The sequence below is a fragment of the Heloderma suspectum genome, chromosome 2 (assembly GCF_057233095.1).
Source record: "Heloderma suspectum isolate Gila_16-S chromosome 2, 16-S_ref, whole genome shotgun sequence".
Taxonomy (NCBI): Eukaryota; Metazoa; Chordata; class Lepidosauria; order Squamata; family Helodermatidae; genus Heloderma; species Heloderma suspectum.
In genome coordinates, this window is record NC_139459.1 from 377,666,301 (window position 1) to 377,691,005 (window position 24,705).

Genomic DNA, 24,705 nt, shown 5'->3' on the forward strand with positions numbered 1-24,705 from the left:
AGAAAGTAAAATCTGTCACTGCTTCCATTTCTTCCCCTTCTATATGCCAGGAAGTGATGGGGCCAGATGCCATGATCTTAATTTTTTTAATGTTGAGTTTCAAACCAGCTTTTGCACTCTCCTCTTTCACCCTCAACAAGAGGCTCTTTAGATCCTCTTTGCTTTCTGCCATTAGGGTGGTATCATCTGCATATCGGAGGTTGTTGATAATTCTCCCAGCAATCTTAATTCCGACCTCTGATTCATCCAACCCGGCGTTTCTCATGATGTACTCTGCATATCAGTTAAATAAGCAGGGTGACAATATGCAGCCTTGTCGTACTCCTTTCCCAATTTTGAACCAATCGGTTGTTCCATCTCTGGTTCTTACTGTTGCTTCTTGACCCTCATACAGGTTTCTCAGGAGACAGGTAAGGTGGTCTGGTACTCCCATCACTTTCAGAATTTGCCACAGTTGGTTGTGATCCACACAATCAAAGGCTTTAGCGTAGTCAATGAAGTAGAAATAGACGTTTTTCTGGAATTCTCTTGCTTTCTCCATGATGCAGCGAATGTTGGCGATTTGATCTCTAGTTCCTCTGCCTCTTCTAAACCCAGCTTGTACTTCCGGTAGTTCTCGGTTCGCATACTGCTGAAGCCTAGCTTGTAGGATTTTGAGTATCACCTTGCTGGCATGTGAAATGAGCGCAATTGTGTGGTAGTTTGAACACTCTTTGGCGTTGCCCTTCTTTCGAATTGGAATGTAAACTGATCTTTTCCAGTCTTGTGGCCACTGTTGAGTGTTCCAGATTTGTTGGCATATTGAATGCAGCACTTTAACAGCATTATCTTTTAGGATTTTAAATAGCTGAGCTGGAATACTCTCATCTCCGCTAGCTTTGTTGTTACTAATGCTTCCTAAGGCCCACTTGACTTCACTCTCGAGGATGTCCGGCTCAAGTTCAGTGACCGCACTATCATGGCTTTCAGGGACATTCAGATCTTTCCTGTATAGTTCTTCTGTGTCTTCTTGCCACCTCTTCTTAATCTCATCTGCTTCTGTTAGGTCCCTGCCTTCTTTGTCCTTTATCATGCCCGTCTTTGCACAAAACGTTCCCTTGAGATCTCCAATTTTCTTGAAGAGATCTCTAGTCTTTCCCATTCTGTTGTTTTCCTCGATTTCTTTGCATTGTTCATTTAAGAAGGCCTTCTTGTCTCTCCTTGCTATTCTCTGGAACTCTGCATTCAGTTGGCTATATCTTCCCCTTTCTCCCTTGCTTTTCAATGCCCTTCTTTCGTGAGCTACTTGTAAAGCCTCATCAGACAGCCACTTTGCTTTCTTGCATTTCTTTTTCTTTGGGATGGATTTCGTTGCTGCCTCCTGAACAATGTTACGGACCTCCGTCCATAGTTCCTCAGGCACCCTGTCTATCAGGTCTAATCCCTGAAATCTATTCCTCACCTCCACTGTATATTCATAAGGGATATGATTTAGGTCATACCTGAACGGTTTAGTGGTTTTCCCGACGTTCTTCAATTTAAGCCGAAATTTTGCAAGAAGCAGCTCATGATCTGAGCCACAGTCAGCTCCGGGGCTTGTTTTTACTGACTGTATGGAGCTTCTCCATCTTTGGCTGCAAAGGACATAATCAATCTGATTTCGATATTGACCATCTGATGATGTCCATGTGTAGAGTCGCCTCTTGTGCTGTTGGAAAAGAGTGTTTGCTATGATCAGCATGTTCTCTTGGCAAAACTCTATTAGCTTTTGTCCTGCTTTGTTTTGTACACCAAGGCCATGCCTGCCTGTTATCCCGGTGATTTCTTGACTTCCTACTTTAGCATTCCAATCCCCTATGATGAAGAGGACATCTTTTTTTGGTGTTAGTTCTAGAAGGTGTTGTAGGTCTTCATAGAACCGATCAACCTCAGCTTCTTCGGCCTCAGTGGTTGGGGCATAGACTTGAATTACTGTGATGTTGAATGGTTTGCCTTGGATTCGTACTGAGATCATTCTATCATGTTTAAGATTGTACCCCAGTACTGCTTTTCCCACCCTTTTGTTGACTATGAGTGCTACTCCATTTCTTCTAAGGGATTCTTGCCCACAATAGTAGATATGATGGTCACCTGAATTAAATTCGCCCATGCCTCTCCATTTTAGTTCGCTGATTCCCAAGATGTCGATGTTCAATCTTGCCATCTCATGTTTGACCACCTCCAGCTTACCTTGATTCATTGATCTGACATTCCAGGTTCCTAAACAATATTGTTCTTTACAGCATCGGATTTTCTTTTCACCACCAGACACATCCACAGCTGAGTGTCCTTTCGGCTTTGGCCCAGCCGCTTCACTCTTTCTGGCGCTACTTGGAAATACCCTCTGCTCTTCCCCAGTAGCATATTGGACACCTTCCGACCTGAGGGGCTCATCTTCCGGCATCATATCTTTTAGCCTTGTGATACGTTCCATGGGGTTTTCTTGGCAAGAATACTGGAGTGGGTTGCCATTTCCTTCTCCAGTGGACCACATTTTGTCAGAATTTAATGAGCTTCTGCCATGCATTAAAAACATGGTTGTTCAGGCAGGCATTTGGGGTGGGCTAGGGTAATTTTTGAAATGTGATGTTTTTAATGTTGAATTTTATTGTGTAAACTTTTTATTGTTGTACATCGCCCAGAGTGGCTGAGTGACCGGCCAGATGGGCGATTAATACATTTAATTAATAAATAAATAAAAATAAAGAAAGCCAGGGAGTTTCAGAAAAACATCTATTTCTGTTTTATTGACTATTCTAAAGCCTTTGACTGTGTGGATCATAACAAATTGTGGCAAGTTCTTGGTGGTCTGGGGATACCAAGTCATCTTGTCTGCCTCCTGAGGAATCTGTATAACGACCAAGTAGCAATGGTAAGAACAGACCACGGAACAACGGACTGGTTTAAGATTGGGAAAGGAGTACGGCAGGGTTGTATACTCTCACCCCACCTATTCAACCTGTACGCAGAACACATCATGTGACGTGCTGGGTTTGATGAATCCAAAGCTGGAGTTAAAATTGGTGGAAGAAACATGAACAATCTCCGATATGCAGATGATACCACTTTGATGGCTGAAAGCGAGGAGGAGCTGAGGAACTTTATGACGAAGGTGAAAGAAGAAAGTGCAAAAGCTGGGTTGCAGTTAAACCTCAAAAAAACCAAGATTAGGGCAACCAGCTTGATTGATAACTGGCAAGTAGAGGGAGAAAACGTGGAGGCAGTGACAGACTTTGCTTTCCTAGGCACAAAGATTACTGCAGACGCTGACTGCAGCCAGGAAATCAGAAGATGTTTACTTCTTGGGAGGAGAGCAATGACAAATCTTGATAAAATAGTTAAGATCAGAGACATCACACTGACAACAAAGGTCCGCATAGTTAAAGCAATGGTATTCCCCGTAGTAACCTATGGCTGCAAGAGCTGGACCATAAGGAAGGCTGAACGAAGGAAGATAGATGCTTTTAAATGATGGCAAAATGATAACAGATGACAAAGGAAAGGCAGAGGTGCTCAATTCCTACTTTGGCTCAGTCTTCTCCCAAAAGAGGGTCTATGACCCCCCTGGCAAAGGCCAAGTACAGGCTGAAGGGGCAGGATTGCAGCTTGAGATCGATAGGCATATGGTCAAGGAACACCTCATTACTTGGAATGAGTTCAAAGCTCCAGGGCCAGATGAACTGCACCCTTGAGTAATAAAGGAACTGGCAGAAGAACTCTCAGAACCGCTGTCTATTCTCTTTGAGCAATCATGGAGGACGGGTGAAGTGCCAGATGACTGGAGGAGGGCTAATGTTGTCCCTATCTTCAAAAAGGGTAAAAAGGAGGAACCTGGGAACTACAGACCAGTCAGTCTGACATCAATCCCTGGGAAAATTCTGGAGCAGATGATAAAGCAATCCATCTGTAAGCACCTTGAAAACAACGCAGTGATTACTTGTAGCCAACATGGATTTGTCAAGAACAAGTCCTGCCAGAAGAATCTGATCTGATTTTTTGATCAGGTCACCTCCCTTGTGGACCGTGGGAATGCTGTAGACATCATATACCTCGACTTCAGCAAAGCTTTCGACAAAGTGCCCCATGATATCCTGATGAGCAAACTAGCTCAAAGTGGGCTAGATGAAACAATGATCCGGTGGATCCAAAAGTTGGCTACAGAATCGGACTCAAAGAGTGCTTATCAATGGGACCTTCTCCAACTGGGGAGAGGTAACGAGTGGGGTACCGCAGGGCTCAGTCCTGGGCCCAGTGCTCTTCAACATTTGTATTAATGACTTGGAGGAGGAGGTGCAGGGAATGCTGATCAAATTTGCAGATGACACAAAATTGGGCGGGATAGCTAATACTTTGGAAGACAGAAACAAAATTCAAAGTGATCTGGATAGACTGGAGCACTGGGCAGAAAACAACAGAATGACATTTAATAGGGATAAATGCCAAGTTCTGCACCTAGGAAAAAGAAACCAAATGCACAGCTACAAGATGGGGGATACGTGGCTCAACAACACTACAAGCGAGAAGGATCTGGGAATTGTTGTCGATCACAAGCTGAATATGAGCCAACAATGTGATATGGCTGCAAAAAAGGCAAATGCTATTTTGGGCTGCATTAATAGAAGCATAGCTTCCAAATCCCGGGAAGTACTAGTTCCCCTCTACTCAGCACTGGTTAGGCCTCATCTGGAGTACTGTGTCCTGTTCTGGGCACCACATTTTAAGAAGGATGCAGACAAACTGGAGAGGGTTCGGAGTATAGCAACAAAGACTATCAGGGGACTGGAAACAAAGCCCTATGAAGAAAAACTGAAAGAACTGGGCATGTTTAGCCTTGAGAAGAGAAGACTGAGGGGAGATATGACAGTGCTCTTCAAGTACTTGAAAGGCTGCCACAGAGAGGAAGGCCAGGATCTCTTCTCGATCATCCCAGAGTGCAGGACACGGAATCATGGGCTCAAGTGACAGGATGCCAGATTCCGGCTGAACATCAGGAAAAACTTCCTGACTGTTAGAGCAATACGACAATGGAACCCATTACCTAGGGAGGTGGTGGGCTCTCCCACACTGGAGGCCTTCAAGACGAGGCTGGACAGCCATCTGTCCGGGATGCTCTGACTTGGATTCCTGCATTGAGCAGGGGGTTGGACTCGATGGCCTTGTAGGCCCCTTCCAACCCTACTATTCTCTGATTCTGTATCCCACTGTCAGAGAGTGGTGGGTGGCTATAAGGTCCAATGACCTTGAGGTAGCTGTGGAACTCTTTTAGGAGACTCTTTTAGGAGCCAGGGCTTGAAGGGGGGCCTCTGTAGGCCAGATTAGGTCCGTAGACCAGAGGTTCCCCATCCCTGTGAAGGGCTTTTGGTCTGACCCAACACAATTATTCTTATGTCATTATGTTCTTATGTCAGGGGTGTGGGGGTGGGTAGAAAAAATACCATATGGGGGATATGAGAGAAATTTGTGAAATTCTGCACAGGGTGGAGAAAGCAGAATTTTTCTCCCTCATAATACTGGAGCTTGGGATCAGCCAGTGAAATCGATTGGTTTCAGCACTGGGACAGATGGAAGGAAGTATTTCCTCAGGCAATGTAAAAATGAATGTCTGGAATTTGTTGCCCCAAGCTAGGGTGCTGGGCACCAGCTTAGAATCATAGAATAGTAGGGTTGGAAGGGGCCTACAAGGCCATTGAGTCCAACCCCTGCTCAATGCAGGAATCCAAGTCTTAAACTTTGAAGCTTAAATGGCTTCAAAGGGATATCAGACGGAGGGATGGAGGAGAAGAGGGCTGTCAACAGTTTTTATCCATGATGGCTAGAAGGAACCTCTGTGGTCAGTGGCAGTGTATCTCTGCTGGGGGGAAGACAAAATTGCAGAGCTGTGGCCTTCATGCTCATGTTGGGAGCTTCCCAGAATTGCTCAGCTGTCCACCACTGGAAACAGATACTAGACTAGGGTTGCTTCCCCACTGAACTATTTAGTGCCCCTGAGGCATTGCTTTTCTGCAGTAAGCTAGAAATGGAATTAAAATAACTAATTCCACTTAGCATTGAATATAGCAGTATTTTATCTGGCAACCAGCCCCATCCCTGTGACCAAGACCCTTCCATAGTGTTTAGTCACAAGTAAATCCTGTTCCACAAAGGTCCCTGGCAAGTGTTATTAAAGGGTTCCTGCTTGCATTTTCTGTTGCTTTTCTTGCTTCCTTTGGACACAGCAGCAGAGTTGCTGATGAATAGCCTGGTAACTGCCCCTTAATGTTAGTTGCTGTTCCCATCATGTTTGAGGGAGGCTTTAATTGCTGTTTTGTTCTCATTTTTCCATTTGTTACAGTGAACATGAATTAGTTAACAGTAAAAATGAAAAGAAAAAAGCTCCGAAGCTCCAACAAGGGTGAGTGTGAGGGAATCCCACCCCAAAAGGGCAGGAGGGATTGTGCCTCTCCCTGAGGCTGCTGGGGGTGGGGGGAGAGAGAGGCACCCATTGGATCTCCCAAGCACAATCCACTTGACACACACCTACACCCGGTTCAGAATTCACCAACCCCACTCATCTGGTGCAAGGAGCCAGCCCTTGGGATTGCAGGACACTGCCTGGTGGCCATCAGGCCTGTGTTGACTATAGAGCATCTGGACTCTGTGATTAGAAGCATGGAAACACTACAGATGTCATAAGGCCAATGCGGGGAGACATTTCTGGTTGTGCATCCTGGCCCCCTCCCAGAAGTTTATGAAGCCTCAGAGCTTGCAAACAGAAAAGCATCCCCCTCCCTGAATTGTCCATCACAGGTACTATTTAGGGAGAAACTAACTCAGTGTCCTCTTCAATGCAGGGAGCAAGCCAGCCATTTAGGAGCCCCGAAACAGGCGAGTGCCAGAGGAGGGGGTCTCCTTTGTGGAGGGGGAGGGGAAATAGGCCATGGCCTCAAGATGGAGAACCTGACATCCATTCCTTTTATTTGAGGACCCCCCTCATCTACCCCCACCTGCCTTGTGCCGTCCGTCTCAGGAACTGAAGAGGAGTTCGAGGGGTGCATAAGTTATCGGTGCTCCAGAGGGAGGACAGGGGTGCATTCAAGGGGGACTTGGACTGTCCAGCATGAAAGATTGTCTTGTTGTACATCAGATGCCTCTTCGGTTGCTTCCACCCTGTTTTCTTCAGAATGGACCTCCTTCAGTCACTCAGTTTTATGGAGAATTGAGACAATGCTGCCTAACACTTGAATTCTAGTGTATTCTGTGTTGGCCTGCCATATTTTCTCAAAGCTGATTTGTGGCAATTGTTTTGACCTAAATACTCAAAAGCAGTGCCAGTCTGAACTGCCAAAGTACTACTGGGACTTCTCTCTACAAGTCGGCCTTTAATGTGTAGATTTCTCTTTGCCCCTTTAAATAGTTGCTTCCTATTCAGTGGTATGGCCATTCCTAAATAAGCCCTTATTTAGTCAGTGCCTGTATTCTCTGCCCTGGGTGGGAGGATTAATTGCTATTTTTTCCCCTGTCCACCCAGACCAGTTGCTCATTTAATTCTAATTTAAGTTTGCTACTGCTAGATTTTTATGAGGTATTATTAATTGTTCTGCGTAAGCCCCAGCAGACACAGGTTTCAGACAACAGTCACACTTGCTTACTTTATTTTACAAAATCCGAGTTTCTTGCTATCACAAGTTTGGAAAATCAAGCGCAGGATGCTAAGCTGCCTCAGTCATTTTTTAAGTACTTTATCTACAGGTGAACAAAAGTCAGGATTTGGAATGGTGTCAGATTCCAGATGTACATAGAGAAAATAGGGCTCTTTGCACATAATGATTTGCCATGATGGGAGCATTTGACAACCCTTTTGAATATTCAGCTCCCAATTGGGCGTCACTATGGGATGGCTGAACCCGGATATTATGACTTGGTTTGCACATAACGACAACCCAGAATATGTGTTAAATATGGGTTGAGTATCAGTTGTCATAGAATCGCAGGATGTTGTTGAATCTTGGGTTGTAGTTACAAGCAAACCCTGCACTATGGTTTAACTATGAGTTGTTTATCACAAACAACCCAGAATTCACAACCCAGCAACAAATCATGGGTTCTTTTCCTGGGTTGTTAACAACTCAGAGTTAAGCCATAGTTCACACGTAATAACAATCCACAATTCAATAACAACTCACAATTCAACAACAACCCATACTCTGGGTTGTCGTTATGTGCAAACCAGGGTTAATTGTGGGTTAAGCAACTCACAGTTAACCTAACCACTAGTTGTAGGTTAGCTGTGGGTTGTTTAACCCATGATTAATCTATAGTGTCCAGGTTTGGATGTTGCATAGCAACACCCAGTCGGCCCAATCAGGGGGATGAATATTCAAAACAGCCATGGAATGTGCTTGGCATGCACCATGGCAAATCGTGGGTTAATTAACCCACGATTTGCCACAATTATGTGCAAACTGGATCAATAAGTGACTAAACACATATGGAGTAAAGGCCTGTTTGAAATGAGGCTTTGGGGCCTTCCAAAACTGACTTTCTCATCCAGTCGTCTAAAGATACAGCTTAGGTCTCCCTCATGGACCATGTCCAAATTAACAAATTGTATTAGTTCCTTAGAAATATGCCACAAACGTCTTTGTTGCTGGACTCTGGTGTTCTTGCAGCAAAGGGCTAACATGCCTACCCTCCTTTTGAACTGTATTCCAAAATACATTCAGGGACAAAAAGTACCCCTCCCTCTTAAATCCTCCTCTGCATTCCCCCAAACTAGCGTTTAACATCCTTTTGCCCAAATGACTACAATTTAGCAATTGCATATTGACCGCTGTGCACTAGGTGTTGTACATGTCAGTTTCTCCTCTGGGTCATTCTTTGTCTACAAAACTGGTCCTGTGCCCACCTTTCTTTCCAAACCTAGATTTGGCATCCAAAAAAGGGCAGTCAGTTATTTGGCCACACAAAATCCCCACCATCACTTCAGAAGTCACTCTGTCTGGCTCTTTTGCACCAGCCTGTAATAGGGGCCCCTCCGGTCCATCAACATGGCATGGGTCCCCTCCTCAACAACCTCCCCGCCTTCTAGCACCACAATCTTCTGTGCCTTCTCCACTGTCTGCATCCGGTGAGCGATCACCAGCACTGCCCAGGCTGGGCCGTTCAGCACCGACTGCTGGATCTATGAGAAGAAGCAAGGATGTGTATTAGATCCATGGGGGGGGGGGGGTACAAGGGGGGAGAGGTGTCTTGCTGAGCATCACGGAGCTTCTTGTGGCTCCTGTCCTTCCCATACACAGACTCTCCTCCAGCCTCCTCGTTAGATAATAATTATAATACAAAGCACTGATAAAGAGCAGAGATGGGGAACCATGGCTTCCAGCTCCTAAGCCATGTAGGGTTTTATATGTCAACACAAGCACCTTGAATTTGGCTCGGTGGCATATGGCAGCCGGTGCAAGGCCCGAAGAACTGCCGTAAGATGTTCCCGGCAGTAGGCTGTCCCGCTCAGCAGCCAAGCTGCAGCACTTTGCACCAGCTGCAGCTTCTGGGCCAACCTCAAAGGCAGCCCTACACAGAGCAGACTGCAAGAATCCAGTCTCAAGGTTGCCAGTGCATGGACTGCTGCGGCCAGGCTAAACGTACACATTTCCAAAAGTATTTTATCCTAAAATACATTTTAAATGCATTTTGGTGAGTGCAAAATCCGAAGGATAATTGCGTTCCAATCTGCACATTAAGCTGGGAAGTGAGGATCGGGTCAGTTTGCATCATCATTTACAAAGATCAAACTCCTCAAACTACCAAAAAGTGGCTTTGGGGGGGAAATAGTCCCACATCCTCCAACATTTCACTGATGGATGTAAGGACACTCACCTCACCCCAAGGTTCCTGGGGGTGGGGAACCTGTAGACATCTGGAGCCCACCAGTTCCCCAGCCCTTCCTGAAGCACCGCCTCTGCCCCTCGCACACATTTCTCTAAGTTTGCACACAAACACATTTTCTACAGAGATGACCCCAACACCTTCCCAGCTAGCAAAACAGGGGCAGCAGCCTGCCAGGGTCGGGGACCAGAGAACACAGACTGTCCTTGGTAAAAAGGACAGCTGGAGCGTACGCAGCTCTGAGTGCTTCAGAGATGACACCTTCCATTAAGAAATACTGCACTGTGCAGAACATGCAAGCGCTTCACATGACTGGGTGCCACATACACTCCATACCCTGTAACCTACACTCTGCTCCTCCTCCGAAGCACCATTATCCCTTTTGAAAGGTCTCTCCTGAGTCACATGTTGTCCTGCCCTGACTGGAGGAGTCCTCAGAGGAGGAGCTAGAGGCCCCAGAAGCCCAGGGTAGCCCAGACCAGGGACTGCCCCAGACCCACAGGAGCCTGAGCCCTCAGGGGAAGTGGCTGCTGGGCCATCCCTGGCAGGAGAGAGGGACTCTGCCCTGAGGCAGAGGCTGAGCCACCCCTTGACCCCCAGGAACGTCATCGCCTCAAGTGACAGCGTAGCAGGGCTCCTGTGCGAAGAGGTGCTTGCCTCCAGAAGAGGTCTCCTCAGGAGAAAGGGACTCCTCAGGAGTAGGCTCTGGAAAGGGAGCTCTGACTGCTGCAGCTGAGCTCTGGGTGGAGTCCGGCTGGCTTTGGGCTTAAAAGCCTTCACTGGAAACCCAGCCAGGGTTGGAACAACTTGGTCCATCCAGCCTCTGCGGTGCCTCCTGAATTGTGCCCTGCGATGGATGCTCAGTTCCCTGACCTTCTGGACTGCCAGATGTCCCTGTTTCTGGGCTGTCTAACGCACCTGACTGATTTACTGTTTGACCTCTTGCTTGCTACCTTGACTACTCCTGCTGCTGCCTGATCCGGCCTGCGTTCTGACCTCTGCCTGGATTTTGACCACTCCTGCCTTAGCCTAAACCTCCTTGGACTGAAACCTGTGTGCTTGACCCTTTGCTTGCCAACTTGACTATTCTATAGTCCCCTGTATTTGCTTGCAAACTGCCAAGACTCAATCTAGAGCAGGACACATGCTGAAACTGAGACGTGCTTTGACATGTGTTGTATAGAGCAGCGGGTCCCTGCCAGCGTATAAATATGGGTAATGTGAAGCTACCTTTACACCTCCAATCACTGAGAATGAAAGTCTACTAAATGCTCCTCCCGGGCCAGACAGTTGTGCTTGCCTGATTCTACTTGTCTGTGTCTCTGTATGCACTGGGGGTGTTGTAGATAAAGTGTGTCCGGTGAACCTGCCTATGCAGGAGAGACATCCTACAGGTTCTATCCAATGGTTTCCTTCCTCCACTGGAACATGCTGGCAGATCGAATTCCCCCCCCCCCTGCAGCCCCCCAGGGTGCACCCCCAAAGCTGCTGCAGAGGATTGAGGGAACCTCGGGAGCAGATTTCAGGTCATGCAGGGGGGTGGCGGGCAAGGGAAACTCCCGCTGTGCAAGTGGAGGTCCACTCTCGCAACATTGGATTTAGCCCTCGGTGTCCCGAGAGGAGCCCTCACATGTTTCCAGGAAGAACTCTGGAGGCCAGGATCCTTTAAAAAAAAGAACTGAATTAAGCCATTTCACTCACCCACAGCTGACACTTCTCACATTATCTAGCCCTGCCCGGCCATGAGTTCAAATCCCTCCTGCCACCTACACTCACCGCAGTTTCGCTCTCCACATCCAGGGCACTTGTGGCTTCATCCAGCACCAAGACCTTTGGGTTCTGGATCAGGGCCCGGGCGATGGCCAGGCGCTGCTTCTGCCCCACAGACAGCTGGCCCCCCTTCTCTCCCACATCTGCAGGTGCAAAAGGAGGTGGAAAGAGAGTCAAGCAAACATTCCGAAGTCTTTTTGCCAAAATGGCAGTGCCGCAAGGGGATTCCCAATAAAGGGCAGGCCTTGACTGTTACAGAACGGAGGATGGCGCTGAAACTAGGACTCCTGGGCTCTCTGTCTGCAAAGGGAACTGGGAAAGAGAAATGGGTAGACGGACATAAGGTGTTCCAGACATTGGTCATTTAGCAGCATCCAACTGTGGCTGTTTCACTTCAGTCTGGAAACAGAACACCAACTCTGCATCCATAATCCAAACGACGCTCTGTGGCTAGGCAGGATGTCCCCATTTCCCCAGCCCCAAATGTTGGGTTGGGGACGATTTCCACCAGGAACACGGTGTATAAGGAAAGGGCTAACCCAATCGCAGCAGCAGACCCAGTCATGACTCCCTGCCCTGCAATTTGGGAGAGGGGGAGAGAAATGGATACTAAAGCAATGCTATGTGGAAAGAGAAGGGCAAAAGTGATCGAAGTGATTCCTAGAGAGGAGGGACAGACCATGGAGAAGGAAATGGCTAGAGCAATCTCTGCAGGCCATAACTGGCCAAAAACGCTACTGAAGAGCTGTAGGACTGGTCATCTGCACCTACGGAGAATGTGCAGCTGCACTGGGCGTTCAGAGCTCTGAGTAGCCCCCCTCCCCGCACGCACACACACTTGCCAAAAACGGGGGAAGGGGGGGATAAAAACAAAAAGGCATCTGGAGCTGCTACAGAACGCCGAAGGGGTCAAGATGAGCTTGCCTGAAAACATGCTAATTTTGATCCTTCAGGTGCTCTGCAGCAGCTCCAGATGCCAGTTTGTTTGTGGAAAAAATTGTAATGGGGGGTCTCCTCAAATTCTGAGGGTGGCGGGGCCTGCACTGGGGAGGTGTGGGGGCCACATGCGGTCCGTGAGCCCCTGTTGCCCACTCCTGGTGTAAGAGAAGTGGCATGGAAGGAGGAGGCCTCCCAAGCAAGACACCCTCCATTTTGTGGGCGGGGCCTTGGCTCATTGGGTGTGGCTCACTGAGGGAGGGAGCATTACTGTGAGCCATATAGCCATAAGTGTTGAATAAAAGGAACAACTCCGCATGCTTCCAGACACTAGGGGGCAATACTTCTTTATTGACTGCGTTTATATCCCGCCATTTCTCCTCTTGCAAGGCACCCAAGGCGGCTTACAGAATCCTCCTCTCCATTTTATACTCGCAACAACAGCCCTGTGAGGTAGGCTGGGCTGAGAGTCTGTGACTGGCCCAAAGTCACCCAGTGAGCTTCCGTGGCCAAGTGGGGACTAGAATTTGTTCATCCTCCTTGTTGTCTGATAAATTCCTTTTTCCTGCTCCTTCTCCGTCCCCTTCCTCCTCCTTCCTCTTGCCTCTGGAGCAAGTGCCATGTGGTCTCTCCAGAAAGGAAGCAAGTAACCCTATCTCAAGCCTTCACTCACTTACACTCATGCACCCGGCGTTAGGGGGTGCTTGCATTAAACAGTATTAGGTAGCCTTCTCTGACAAGGTGTATAAAAGCACTAATGAAGTATGTTTAACTTATTCTAAACTGGCTCTAGCCTGCTTTTATTACCTCCAGTACTAAATGCTGTGTTGCCACGCTTTTTCTGTGTAAGGCAACTACGAGGGTCAAGAAGCAACAGTAAGAACCAGAGATGGAAAAACCGATTGGTTCAAAATTGGGAAAGGAGTACGACAAGGCTGCATATTGTCACCCTGCTTATTTAACTTATATGCAGAGTACATCATGAGAAACGCCGGGTTGGATGAATCAGAGGTCGGAATTAAGATTGCCGGGAGAATTATCAACAACCTCCGATATGCAGACGATACCACCCTAATGGCAGAAAGCGAAGAGGATCTCAAGAGCCTCTTGTTGAGGGTGAAAGAGGAGAGTGCAAAAGCTGGTTTGAAACTCAACATTAAAAAAACGAAGATCATGGCATCTGGCCCTATCACTTCCTGGCATATAGAAGGGGAAGAAATGGAAGCAGTAACAGATTTTACTTTCTTGGGCTCCAAGATCACCGCAGACGGTGACCGTAGCTATGAAATTCAAAGACGCTTGCTCCTTGGGAGGAAAGCTATGGCAAACCTAGACAGCATAGTAAGAAGCAGAGACATCACCTTGCCGACAAAGGTCCGTCTAATCAAAGCTATGGTTTTCCCAGTAGTAATGTATGGCTGTGAGAGCTGGACTATAAGGAAGGCTGAGCGCCGAAGAATTGACGCTTTTGAACTGTGGTGCTGGAGAAGACTCTTACGAGTCCCCTGGACTGCCAGGAGGTCAAATCAGTCCATCCTAAAGGAAATCAACCCTGACTGCTCATTGGAAGGACAGATAATGAAGCTGAAGCTCCAATATTTTGGCCACCTAATGCGAAGAGAAAACTCCCTGGAAAAGACCCTGATGCTGGGAAAGACTGAAGGCAAAAGGAGAAGGGGACGGCAGAGGATGAGATGGCTAGATAGCATCACGGATGCAATGAATATGAACTTGAGCACGCTCCGGGAGAGAGCGCAGGACAGGAAGGCCTGGCGTGCTATGGTCCATGGGGTCACGAAGAGTCGGACACGACTGAACGACTGAACAACAACAACAACAACTCTGCTCTAAGTCACACCAGACTTCCCAACAATAAGAACACAGGGAAAGCTCCCGCACGATCAGTCCAAAAGATCAGCCCAGCATCGTGTTTCCAGCAGTTGCCAACCAGGTGCTCCAGGAAGCCCATAAGCAGGGCATGAGAGCAACATCCTGCCTCTCTTATTTGTCTTCAACTTCTGATACTCATTGGTATGGAATGGGAGATAAATTTGTTCCTATCAATGAGCTGGAACACAGTTAAACAATATTCATACTTTCCAAATGTTGCGATGAAGTTCAGAAGTAAAAAGTGCATATATTAGGGGAAAGTGCATCAAAGAATGCACAACATTACAGATAAGTGCACAAAAACACTTTAAGGGAGCAATCGCTTGCAAAACAAAAAGTCTGTTCTTTGAAAAGTGCATTCAAAAACATGTATATTTTGAGAAATGTGCACAATGGATGGTGGGGATGGAACAAACCTAATGTGTGAAAAACGAGAAAAATGAGCCAGCTTGAGCATGACAGCTCTGTCCATCCCTGCCCGGAGTTGTACTTCCTCTGAAGACAGAGGCGCCATTTGTAGCTACAATGAATGTGGATAGGCCTATCCCCCGTGAATTTGTCTAAAAAGGTGTCCCCAGCCAGTCGTGTCCAACTGTAGGGTGCGGTGCTCATCCCCGTTTCTAAGCCGAAGAGCCAGCGCTGTCCGAAGACGCTTCCGTGGCCATGTGGCCGGCAGGACTGAACACCGAGGTGCACGGAACGCTGTTACCTTTCCCGCCGAGGCGGTAGCTATTTATCTACTTGCAATTTCTCGCTTTCAAACTGCTAGGTTGGCAGGAGCTGGGACTGAAGATGGGAGCTCACTCCATCACGCGGCACTTGGGTCTTAAACTGCTGTCCTGCCGACCTTCCGGTCTGCAGTTCAGCGTCTTAACCACTAAGCCACGGCGTCTAACCCCTTACAAAAGCCATATAACCAGTAGCCATCTAGCACTGGGGAAAAGCCAATCATGTGCTGGGGTGAGGTTTGTCATTTACCCCCAGTTACTCCCATGGGGCGGGTAATAAGAGTGGAAAGCTTATGGGAGGCTGCAAATCAGGATGGCTGGGTTTTCTGGGAGGAAAGAGGAGTTTTGCAGAGGGGAAGTGCGTGTAAGCGGGGAGATGACAGATTTCGCCCACCTGCAGAGAACCCTTCTTCCAGCTCGCTGATGAATCCCAGGGCATCGGCGTCTTTTGCAGCCTTGGTCACTTCTACCTCGCTACAGTCCCACATGCTGTAGGCAATATTGTCCCGTATGGACCCAGAGAAAAGAATGGGCTCCTGACCCACGAGTGCCACCTGCAGGTAGAACAAGGTAATGCATCCCAAGGAGCGGGCAGAGGTCTGCTTTTCATTTTCGGTCATTCTGGATGTTTTCCCCCAGTGTCAACACTCCGCGGCAATTTCCAAGAAAGGAAACAACAAATTCTACAAGCAAATAATTTTGCTACGATAGCCCTTGCAAACATATTTTTGTGAACCACCCAGACAGCTTTTGCTATTGGGTGGTGCATGCATAAATAAATAATATTTCCAGCATTTGGCTGGTTGCTCTACGAAAGTTAATGTTTGACTGGATGGATCTTTGATCTGACCCAACAGGGTTCTTCATATGTGGCACAGGAATGGAGTCTCTCTCTGTCCCTGTGCTTCTTTTTCTACACATTTTATTTTACACAGTTCTGTTTTGTTTAATTATGTGCTTAATTTTAGGGCTCCCACTCATCAGAAAGTCCCGAAGCATTTCAATGCCAGTCAGTCAGTGAGCCCTGGCATGATTTTATATGTATATTTTCAGGGGGTAAGGACATTAGAAGGAAGTTTCCTGAGGTTGAGTGATATGTCCAGTACTGCTTTTCCCACCCTTTTGTTGACTATGAGTGCTACTCCATTTCTTCTAAGGGATTCTTGCCCACAGTAGTAGATATGATGGTCACCTGAATTAAATTCGCCCATGCCTGTCCATTTGAGTTCGCTGATACCCAAGATGTCGATGTTCAGTCTTGCCATCTCATGTTTGACCACCTCCAGCTTACCTTGATTCATTGATCTGACATTCCAGGTTCCTAAACAATATTGTTCTTTACAGCATCGGATTTGCTTTTCACCACCAGACACATCCACAGCTGAGTGTCCTTTCAGCTTTGGCCCAGCCTCTTCACTCTCTCTGGCGCTGCTTGGAAATACCCTCTACTCTTCCCCAGGAGTATATTGGACACCTTCCGACCTGAGGGGCTCATCTTCCGGCATCATACCTTTTAGCCTTGTGATACGTTCCATGGGGTTTTCTTGGCAAGAATATTGGAGTAGGTTGCCATTTCCTTCTCCAGTGGACCACATTTTGTCAGAACTCTCCACCATGACCTGTCCGTCTTGGGTGGCCCTGCATGGCATAGCTTATGGCTTCATTGAGCTACGCAAGCCCCTTCGCCACAACAAGGCAGTGATCCATGAAGGGGATTTCATAAGCTGCCAGCTGTTAAATACTGTCGGACACTATATACCATTGCATATCAATGATCAGGTTTAGCCAAGGCAAAATAAATACCATTGTATACTAACCAAATACTTTCTGACAAAGCAAAGCACGCTCCTATAGAGGTCTACTCAGATGCCCCACTGAGCTCAGGTAAGCGAATGTAGAATTGCAGCCTTAATCTCCAGTACTGATATTAAATATCATGGTTGGTGACAGGACTTACTTACCACCTACTGTTAGCCGCCCTGCCCTTTTGCCCACCAGCCACAATGGACACCAGACGCCACTGTTTTGGGGCAAGGGACACACACTTTCTCTTGGAACCTCACCTCTCCCATCCTTAAAATGGGAAGATTAGGGACAACTACAGAAAGCTGTTATGGTGAATTAATAAGATAAGGACTCCAACCCATTATATACTTTCAACCAGGATGGAAAACACTGAACGGAAACTTTATGTTGCACCAAACTCTGGCCTCCGAGAAAAGGAGGGACAGCTCCATGACACTTCACTGTGTCACTGTTCACTCACCTGCACGTTTCTCCCCACATCCATCTGGCAGAGGAGGAAAGAAACCAAGTTCCCTTTGGTCACGAGGCCGGCGCAGATCTGCTGGTACCCACAGTAAAGCAGTATCAGCTTCAGACCCAACTGAAGGAGCTGGAGGGGGAGAGAGTGGTGTGTGTGAGACCTGAATGCCTCTGTCTCTCAGCTGGCCCGCCTGCTCCCTCTCCTGCCCATCATGGTGGAAAACAGGGATATCTCAATTTGGATTAGGCGCTCCCATGTTACAATGGTTTTCATTAATTTATGACAAGCCAGTATCAAGAGCCTCACTTAATAATCATTTTCCTGAGTCTTTAATTTTGGAGAAGAGGACACGACAAGGTTGTCCCCTGTCTCCAACGATCTTCTTCTTGGGAATACAGATGTTAGCAATTGACATAAGGGTGGGTGTATTAATAAAAGCCATGAGAGCTGGAGACAAGGAAAACAGATTCCCCCTTTATGCAGACAATATCAGTCAGCACCTCATTATTGGCCCTATCAGATGCCAGGAAATGATGGTAGGAGAGGGGCTGTTGCCTTCATGTCCTGCTTGTGGGCTTCTCATTGAGGCATCTGGTTCGCCTCTGTGGGAAACTGGATAGGACTTTGGCCAGATCCAGCAGGCATATCCCCATGCTGCGATGATCAGAGTTGTACGCTTGGTGGGCTAAGCAAAGCAGGGAGTGCCTTCTCATGCATTTGCTGGAGTGGCGTCACTGTTACAGAGGCAGAAACTTCCCTTGTGAACACAGACAAAGAGTGAACTGGAACACTGCTGGTATCATCAAGGATTTATGGGTGATAATTTGAGGAAGGGCAGATTTAAAAGTAGCTAAGGAAGACTTACGCATTCAGCGCACCCCTAACAAATGTATACTTTTGCCCTTAGGGTGAGCTTTGGAAAACCTGACTGTGCAGGTTTTCAGCTGCTGAGTCTCTGAGAGGACATCTATGGCTAGCACCAGTAACATCCGCCATACAGCTCCCCCCACCAATCCCCAGAGTAATTTTGGAAATCTACACGTGCAATGCTGAGAAATATTTTTAAATGGGCAACAGCCCACCTGTTGCATACAGAAAGGGGCAAGCTTGAGCCTTATGCAGTTTGCCTTGATGCCCCCCGCCCCCCGTCGCACTTGTATCCTGCCCTTTCTGTAACCAGCCCAGGGTACTCAAGGGGTTTATCCAGTTCGTGCACCTGTAGTGCAAGGTGCAAATCCAAGCTCATGCCACTGTCAAGAACCTGCCGCAACTGCTCTTAGAAACCTACGTCTGCATCCAGAATGAATGCGATCCGATCATATCAGGTTGGGATTTGTGGGTGAAGAAACACATACTGTGGTGGAACTGGTGCTACCTACACGAGCCCCCATCCTCATACCTGGTTAGAGGGAACATTTGTAACAAAGAGACTATTACAGAGGCCCCACAAGTCACCAGGCCTCCATCCTCCAAGGAAAGGAGAGAGACATGTGAAAACTGCCCTGGGCTGCCTGCTGCTCGGAGAAGGGGAAGCACGGGAAAAAAAGTCACTGTTTAACGAAGGGTAGCATCCAGCATGATGTCCCCCCTTTGAAGATGGCGCACCCCTCATTTAGAGGATTTCTCTCCTCCATTTTCTGACTCCTTCTCTCCTTGGGACCTTGTATTTTTACCCGTTCAATAAGCCAGCGTAAGGCCTTCTCCAGATCTCTCTGGATTTTGAGGCAGCGGGTCTCGGCTAAGGCCGCATCGTAGCGCTGCGACTCCTCCTCCTCTGTGGCGAAGCTGCGCACCGTCTTGATGGAAGAGACCGTTTCACGTACCACCTCACTGGAGCGCGCCAGGGAGTCCTGAATCGCTTGCAGCAAAGCCTGGAGAAGGCAAAGGGGTGAATTCGGGAGGTGACACTGATCGACCACGTGATGTCGCAGCAGACTACTGGCTCTGGCTGCAGCCAAGCATGAAACTCACTGACAGTGGCCTCAGGGAAGTTATCGCCTTTCCGCCTGGCCTAACAGGGTCACTGAGAGGCTAAAATGTTCCTTTGAGCTCCGTGGAGAAAGGCGATGAGACAAAATGTAGTAAGTACATCAACAGAAATGATTTCACACATTTCTCCAAGAAGGGAAGACTAATTGGCTGAAGTGAAGGACTGAGTTATATGGCTGCCCCCTCCCTGCCACTGTTGATGGAGTGGACAGACCTCTTCCTTAGGGGGCTACAGGGGGACACCACGCCAGGGGACACGGCTACGCTCGGACGGGGTGGGCGCAAAGACTGGGTTTGCACAATCAGCGGAGGAAAAGAAACTGCTGTGGCTTCTTTTCCCCGCCCCGCCTGTGCCACTCACCCACCGTTTCCTGATTACCCTTGCCACAGCACAGGTTGTCGTGTGGTCTGAACCCAGTGGGGTGTGCAGCAGGGGTGGCTTCCAGACCGCCCCATAACCCCTACAAGTCATGGACTGTGGGGTGGTTTGGAAGCCTCCCCTGCCACGCACCTCACTGGGTTCAGACCACATGGCAACCTGTGCGGTGGCAAGGGCAGTTAGGGAAATGGTGGGCACGCGAGTGGCACAGGCGGGGTGGGGAAAAGAAGCCGCAGCGGCTTCTTTTCCCTGCTGATCATCCAAACCCGGCCATTGTGTCCAATTCTGACAGCTGCGTAAGTTTGCTTGAAGGTTTCGCTGTATCAAACTAAGGCCTATTCCAACCCTTGTGAAACCAGGTCCATTCACGAGTTACAGAATAGGTGATCTTGATGGAAAACGGAGGGATATGGTTTTTTCACTTTAATGCGAAGCACATGCAGCTCTGTGCATCTCCGCCATGACTGATTTCATCCAGACACTGATTTTCACTGCTCCCCACCCAATTACTTCCAGAATCCACCTGTCCTCTCCCAGCCTCGCACCTGGCGACGGCGATTGTAGACTTTCTGGAGGGCCAGCATGAGCGGCAACTCAATGAGGGTCAGCAGCGTCAGGCGCCAGGACAGGCCAAGCATGAACCCGTGGAGACCCACAACCTTGACCAGGCAGCGCAAGAAGACGTTGGCGCTGAGCGGCAGTGACTTGCTCATCATAGTCGTGTCCTTGGAGAGGCGGGAGGTCAGGTCCCGTGCAGGGCAAAGGGAGAGACTGCTCAGAGCCCCAGGACGTTAGTGGCGAGAGGAGCTCATGTTTCAGGTGAGAAGGTGGCATAGCAAGATGATGAGGCTGGTGTTCTGGGAAAGAGCATAACCACCTTGAAAAAGGGGCCGCAGCTCGGGGTAGAGCACAATGATTTATCTCTTTAATTGATTTAAAACGTTCCTATACTGCCTTCCTGGAAAAACCAACAGAGGCAGTTTGTTTGCATGCAGAAAGTCTCGGGTCCCATCGCCAGGATCTCCAGCCAAATGACCTTAGGAAGCAAGGCTGGGAAAGACCTCTAGCCAAGACCCTGAAGAGCCACCAGCAATCAGAAAAAGCAACTAAGAGTCTGGTGACACCTTAAAGCAGGGGTGGGGAACCTCCGACCTGCAGGCTGGATCCGGCCCATGGGGATTTACCACCCAGCCCACCAGCTTCTCTCCTCGCCCTGCACAATGTCTTTCCCTTGTCAGCGTGAGAGAGAGGCAGCTTTTCTCATCAGTGGTCAGAGATAAGAGCGGGGTTTCCCTTCGCGGCACTAGAGAAACCCTTCTCTAGCATTGACAAGGGAAGGGCATCCTTTCTTCATGCACAGCAATTGCTCCGTGCCCCTCTGTTCACAGAGAAAGGGACTCTAATGATATCGGGGGGGGGGCGCTTTGAGGGGGAGGGGGACTTTGGGAGGGGCCTATTCCCTGATATCATATAGCCCCTGGAGGTTGTCCCAGGACAGTCCCCCACCCTGGCATTAAAGACTAACAAATTTATTATGGCTTATGGCATCAGCTTTCTTGGCATAAGCAATTAGAATACTGGGCTAAATGGACCGACTCAGGAAAGGCAGCCTCATACGTAAGGCTCAAGGTTTGGGGTGACACCTCTGAGGTAATCAAAGCTAAGTTCCCACAAATCTGCAGAAGGCAATTCTCAGGCAAAATCAGGGCCAGATTGGCTTGACATAAAAATCATCAACATCGTAATTCCCTTTAATAGCAAACTCAGGTGGTGAGTGCCAACAGAAATGGAGTCCAAACAGGGCCACTAGGGCTCAGCCCTGGGCCCAGGGCTCTTCAACATTTTTATTAATTACTTGGAGGAGGAGGTGCAAGGAATGCTGATCAAATTTGCAGATGACACAAAACTGGGCAGGATAGCTAATACTTCGGAAGACAGAAACAAAATTCAAAGTGATCTGGATAGACTGGAGTGCTGGGCAGAAAACAACAGAATGATATTTAATAGGGATCAATGCCAAGTTCTGCACCTCGGAAAAAGAAACCAAATGCACAGTTACAAGATGGGGGATACGTGGCTCAACAACACTACAAGCGAGAAGGATCTTGGAATTGTTGTCGATCACAAGCTGAATATGAGCCAACAATGTGATGTGGCTGCAAAAAAAGGCAAATGCTATTTTGGGCTGCATTAATAGAAGCATAGCTTCCAAATCCTGGGAAGTACTAGTCCCCTTCTACTCAGCACTGGTTAGGCCTCATCTGGAGTACTGTGTCCAGTTCTGGGCACCACACTTTAAGAAGGATGCAGACAAGCTGGAGAGGGTTCAGAGAAGGGCAACAAAGATGATCAGGGGACTGAAACAAAGCCCTCTGAGGAGAGACTGAAAGAACTGGGCATGTTTAGCCTTGAGAAGAGAAGACTGAAGGGAGATAGGATGGTACTCTTCAAGTACCTGAAAGGTTGTCACAGAGAGGCCAGCATCTCTTCTCGATCATCCCAGAGTGCAGGATATGGAATCATGGGCTCAAGTGACAGGAAGCCAGATTCCGGCTGAACATCGGGAAAAACTTCCTGACTGTTAGAACAATACGAAAATGGAACCAATTCCCTAGGGAGGTGGTGGGCTCTCCCAAACTGGAAGCATTCAAGATGAGGCTGGACAGCCATCTGTCAGGGATGCTCTGACCTGGATTCCTGTATTGAGCAGGGGGTTGGACTTGATGGCCTTGTAGGCCCCTTCCAACCCTACTATTCTACGATTCCATGACTAAGAAACAAGAAGGAGGTAGCAACATGCTTGGGGGCAACCTGAGGTTTGCAGAAGTATAGAAAATCTTCTAAAACATCAAAAGGGTACAAAAACCACCTAGAACAGCCATGAGGACTGAGCAGGCTCAGCAGCCACAGCCTGTGGGGTGTCATTTGGAAGAGGAAAATAGAAAGTGGGGAGAGTGAGATGCCCGGCTTGAGCTCCGTACAGTGCAGACTATCCTGGACGAGAGCATGGCTGGCTGGAGCCCTGGGCAAGATCATTCCCGTCAGGGGTTGAAGACACATTGCAACGCTTTGCTGCAGGCCCCACTTGTTCCCTCTAATAACCAACTTTTTTGTTTGCAGACTATCAGTCTGCAAGCAAAACAGGGCGCCCAAAAAGGTGGTCTTGGTTTCTACCTGTTCAGGGACACACAATATTAGGGCAAGAGTGTCTGTTGGAAAGAAAAAATGGAAAACAAGAGTGGAGAAGGGGGGTGGGGAGAGAGGGACATGGCTTGATCAAGCCCCAACATTTCATAATAACTATCCTAGGAGGAGGATTGAGGTGGGGGGATATGTGTTGTGAAGTTTTTAAAAACTCTCCTAGCTGCAGCATAGGCTTTCTTCACATGGAGCTTTCATCCTGCAATTGAGATTGCTCCTTCACAGACGTTTGCAGGCTCTTTACATGACGCCGTGACCCTCCAGGGCGTCTCCTGCACTAAATTCCCTTTGTTCCATTTTTAAATAGATCGCAGATAATGAGCTATCAAATTACCCCGTTGTCTCTTCAGTTTCCTCCATCAAAAGAGTTAAAATGGCAAGAAGAGGAGTGAGATCAATGAAAGATAATGGAAGACTCAGCTACTGGGAGAAGGAGCGGTGGGGGGAAAGGAAGCACGTGAAAAAGGGAGTCCTTGTGATCCTGCATTTGAAGCGGGAACAGAAAGCCCCGTTTTAAATGCAGGATTTTAGGCTGGTATAGATATGCAAATACAGTGTTTCAGGAGGAAGAAAAGCAAAAAAGGATACTTTCCCCCTTTCCAGAAACCCTTTACATTGCATTAAAATGCAGCCAGCTCCTGAGCCCTCTACAGCTATCTAGCTCTGCAAGGGAAAGCCTCAGAGGGCTGGGAAAGAAAAAAAGATGCCTCTTTTCTGTTCCCTGCTCTTGAAACTCCCAATCAGGGCTGAAGCTGCTCTTCCAGGTTGGTGGAACCCTGAACAGGAGCATTCCCCTGAAGGTGTGGGAATTCAATGCAACATTCTCCTAATTTGAATCTCCCAGCTCTACCCATATTATCAATTAAGGGTACTACTGTGTTTATATGTTTTCCTAACATCCATAAGGCTGTTGCATTTGACAAGTTGATATGTAACTTATTACCTTAAAATTGGTCAGGGCTTAGATCCCCCAAGGTGAAAAGGCAAAATTTGAAGAACTGAAAAAAAAGTCAAATCAGAACTCCGATCTGAGTTCAAGTCCTTCCTCAGTTGTGAGTTTCCTAGGAAGCCATATGCGAGACATTCCTCCCTTAGCCTCAAGTTCTCCCACCCGTAAAATGGGAAGATTCAATGTTCAACCCAACAGGGCTGTTGCAAGGATGAACCAGAGGGCAACCACTGTGAAGTTCTTTGTACAGTACAAGCACCACTGAACATGGCAGCTGGAAAGGAGCACCGGATTTGCTTTTCAAGCACCCACCTGCTTTCACCTCCTGGAAGAAGGCCACGTCCTGCCACATCAGGGAAGAGAAGAGCAGGCCGCGGATCCGGATGATCATCTGGGAGATGGCGAACGTGAAGAGCCCGCCACGGCAGCTGGTAGACAGAGAGCTAGGATGGAAGTAGCAGAGAGGAAGGACGGTCATGCGACGGAGCTTGTTGTTCCAACTCAAGAATATCCAAGGGATTCAGGCAGGACACCCATACTGTAAGTTTCACATCTGTTCTGTAGTTGTTTTAATTGTTTAGGGCTGTTTTAGCTGCCCTGAGCACAATTTTATAGTGGAAATGTGGGACATCAGTTATTAGGTGGATTAGAAATGTAATAAAACACATAAACGGTTTCATGCATTGGAAATAGGGAAGCAGATAACATTTGCAAG

The 24,705-nt window shown here is 48.0% G+C and overlaps 1 protein-coding gene and 1 long non-coding RNA gene across 2 annotated transcripts in view; both read right to left on the reverse strand.

Moving 5' to 3' along the window:
• LOC146356295 (uncharacterized) overlaps positions 1-24,705 on the reverse strand; it is an 867,031-nt gene that overhangs the window by 39,087 nt on the left and 803,239 nt on the right. The window lies entirely within an intron of this gene.
• The window catches only part of LOC146356296 (antigen peptide transporter 2-like), a 29,012-nt gene continuing 11,913 nt past the window's right edge, over positions 7,607-24,705 (reverse strand). Inside the window, exons 3-9 of the mRNA XM_084831875.1 lie at positions 24,299-24,433; positions 20,386-20,611; positions 19,146-19,343; positions 17,473-17,601; positions 15,601-15,760; positions 11,659-11,795; positions 7,607-9,178 (exon numbers count right to left, since the gene is read on the reverse strand). Coding sequence (XP_084688001.1) covers positions 8,987-9,178; positions 11,659-11,795; positions 15,601-15,760; positions 17,473-17,601; positions 19,146-19,343; positions 20,386-20,611; positions 24,299-24,433 — 1,177 coding nt within the window. The 3' untranslated portion in view covers positions 7,607-8,986. The remainder of the gene's footprint in view (positions 9,179-11,658; positions 11,796-15,600; positions 15,761-17,472; positions 17,602-19,145; positions 19,344-20,385; positions 20,612-24,298; positions 24,434-24,705) is intronic.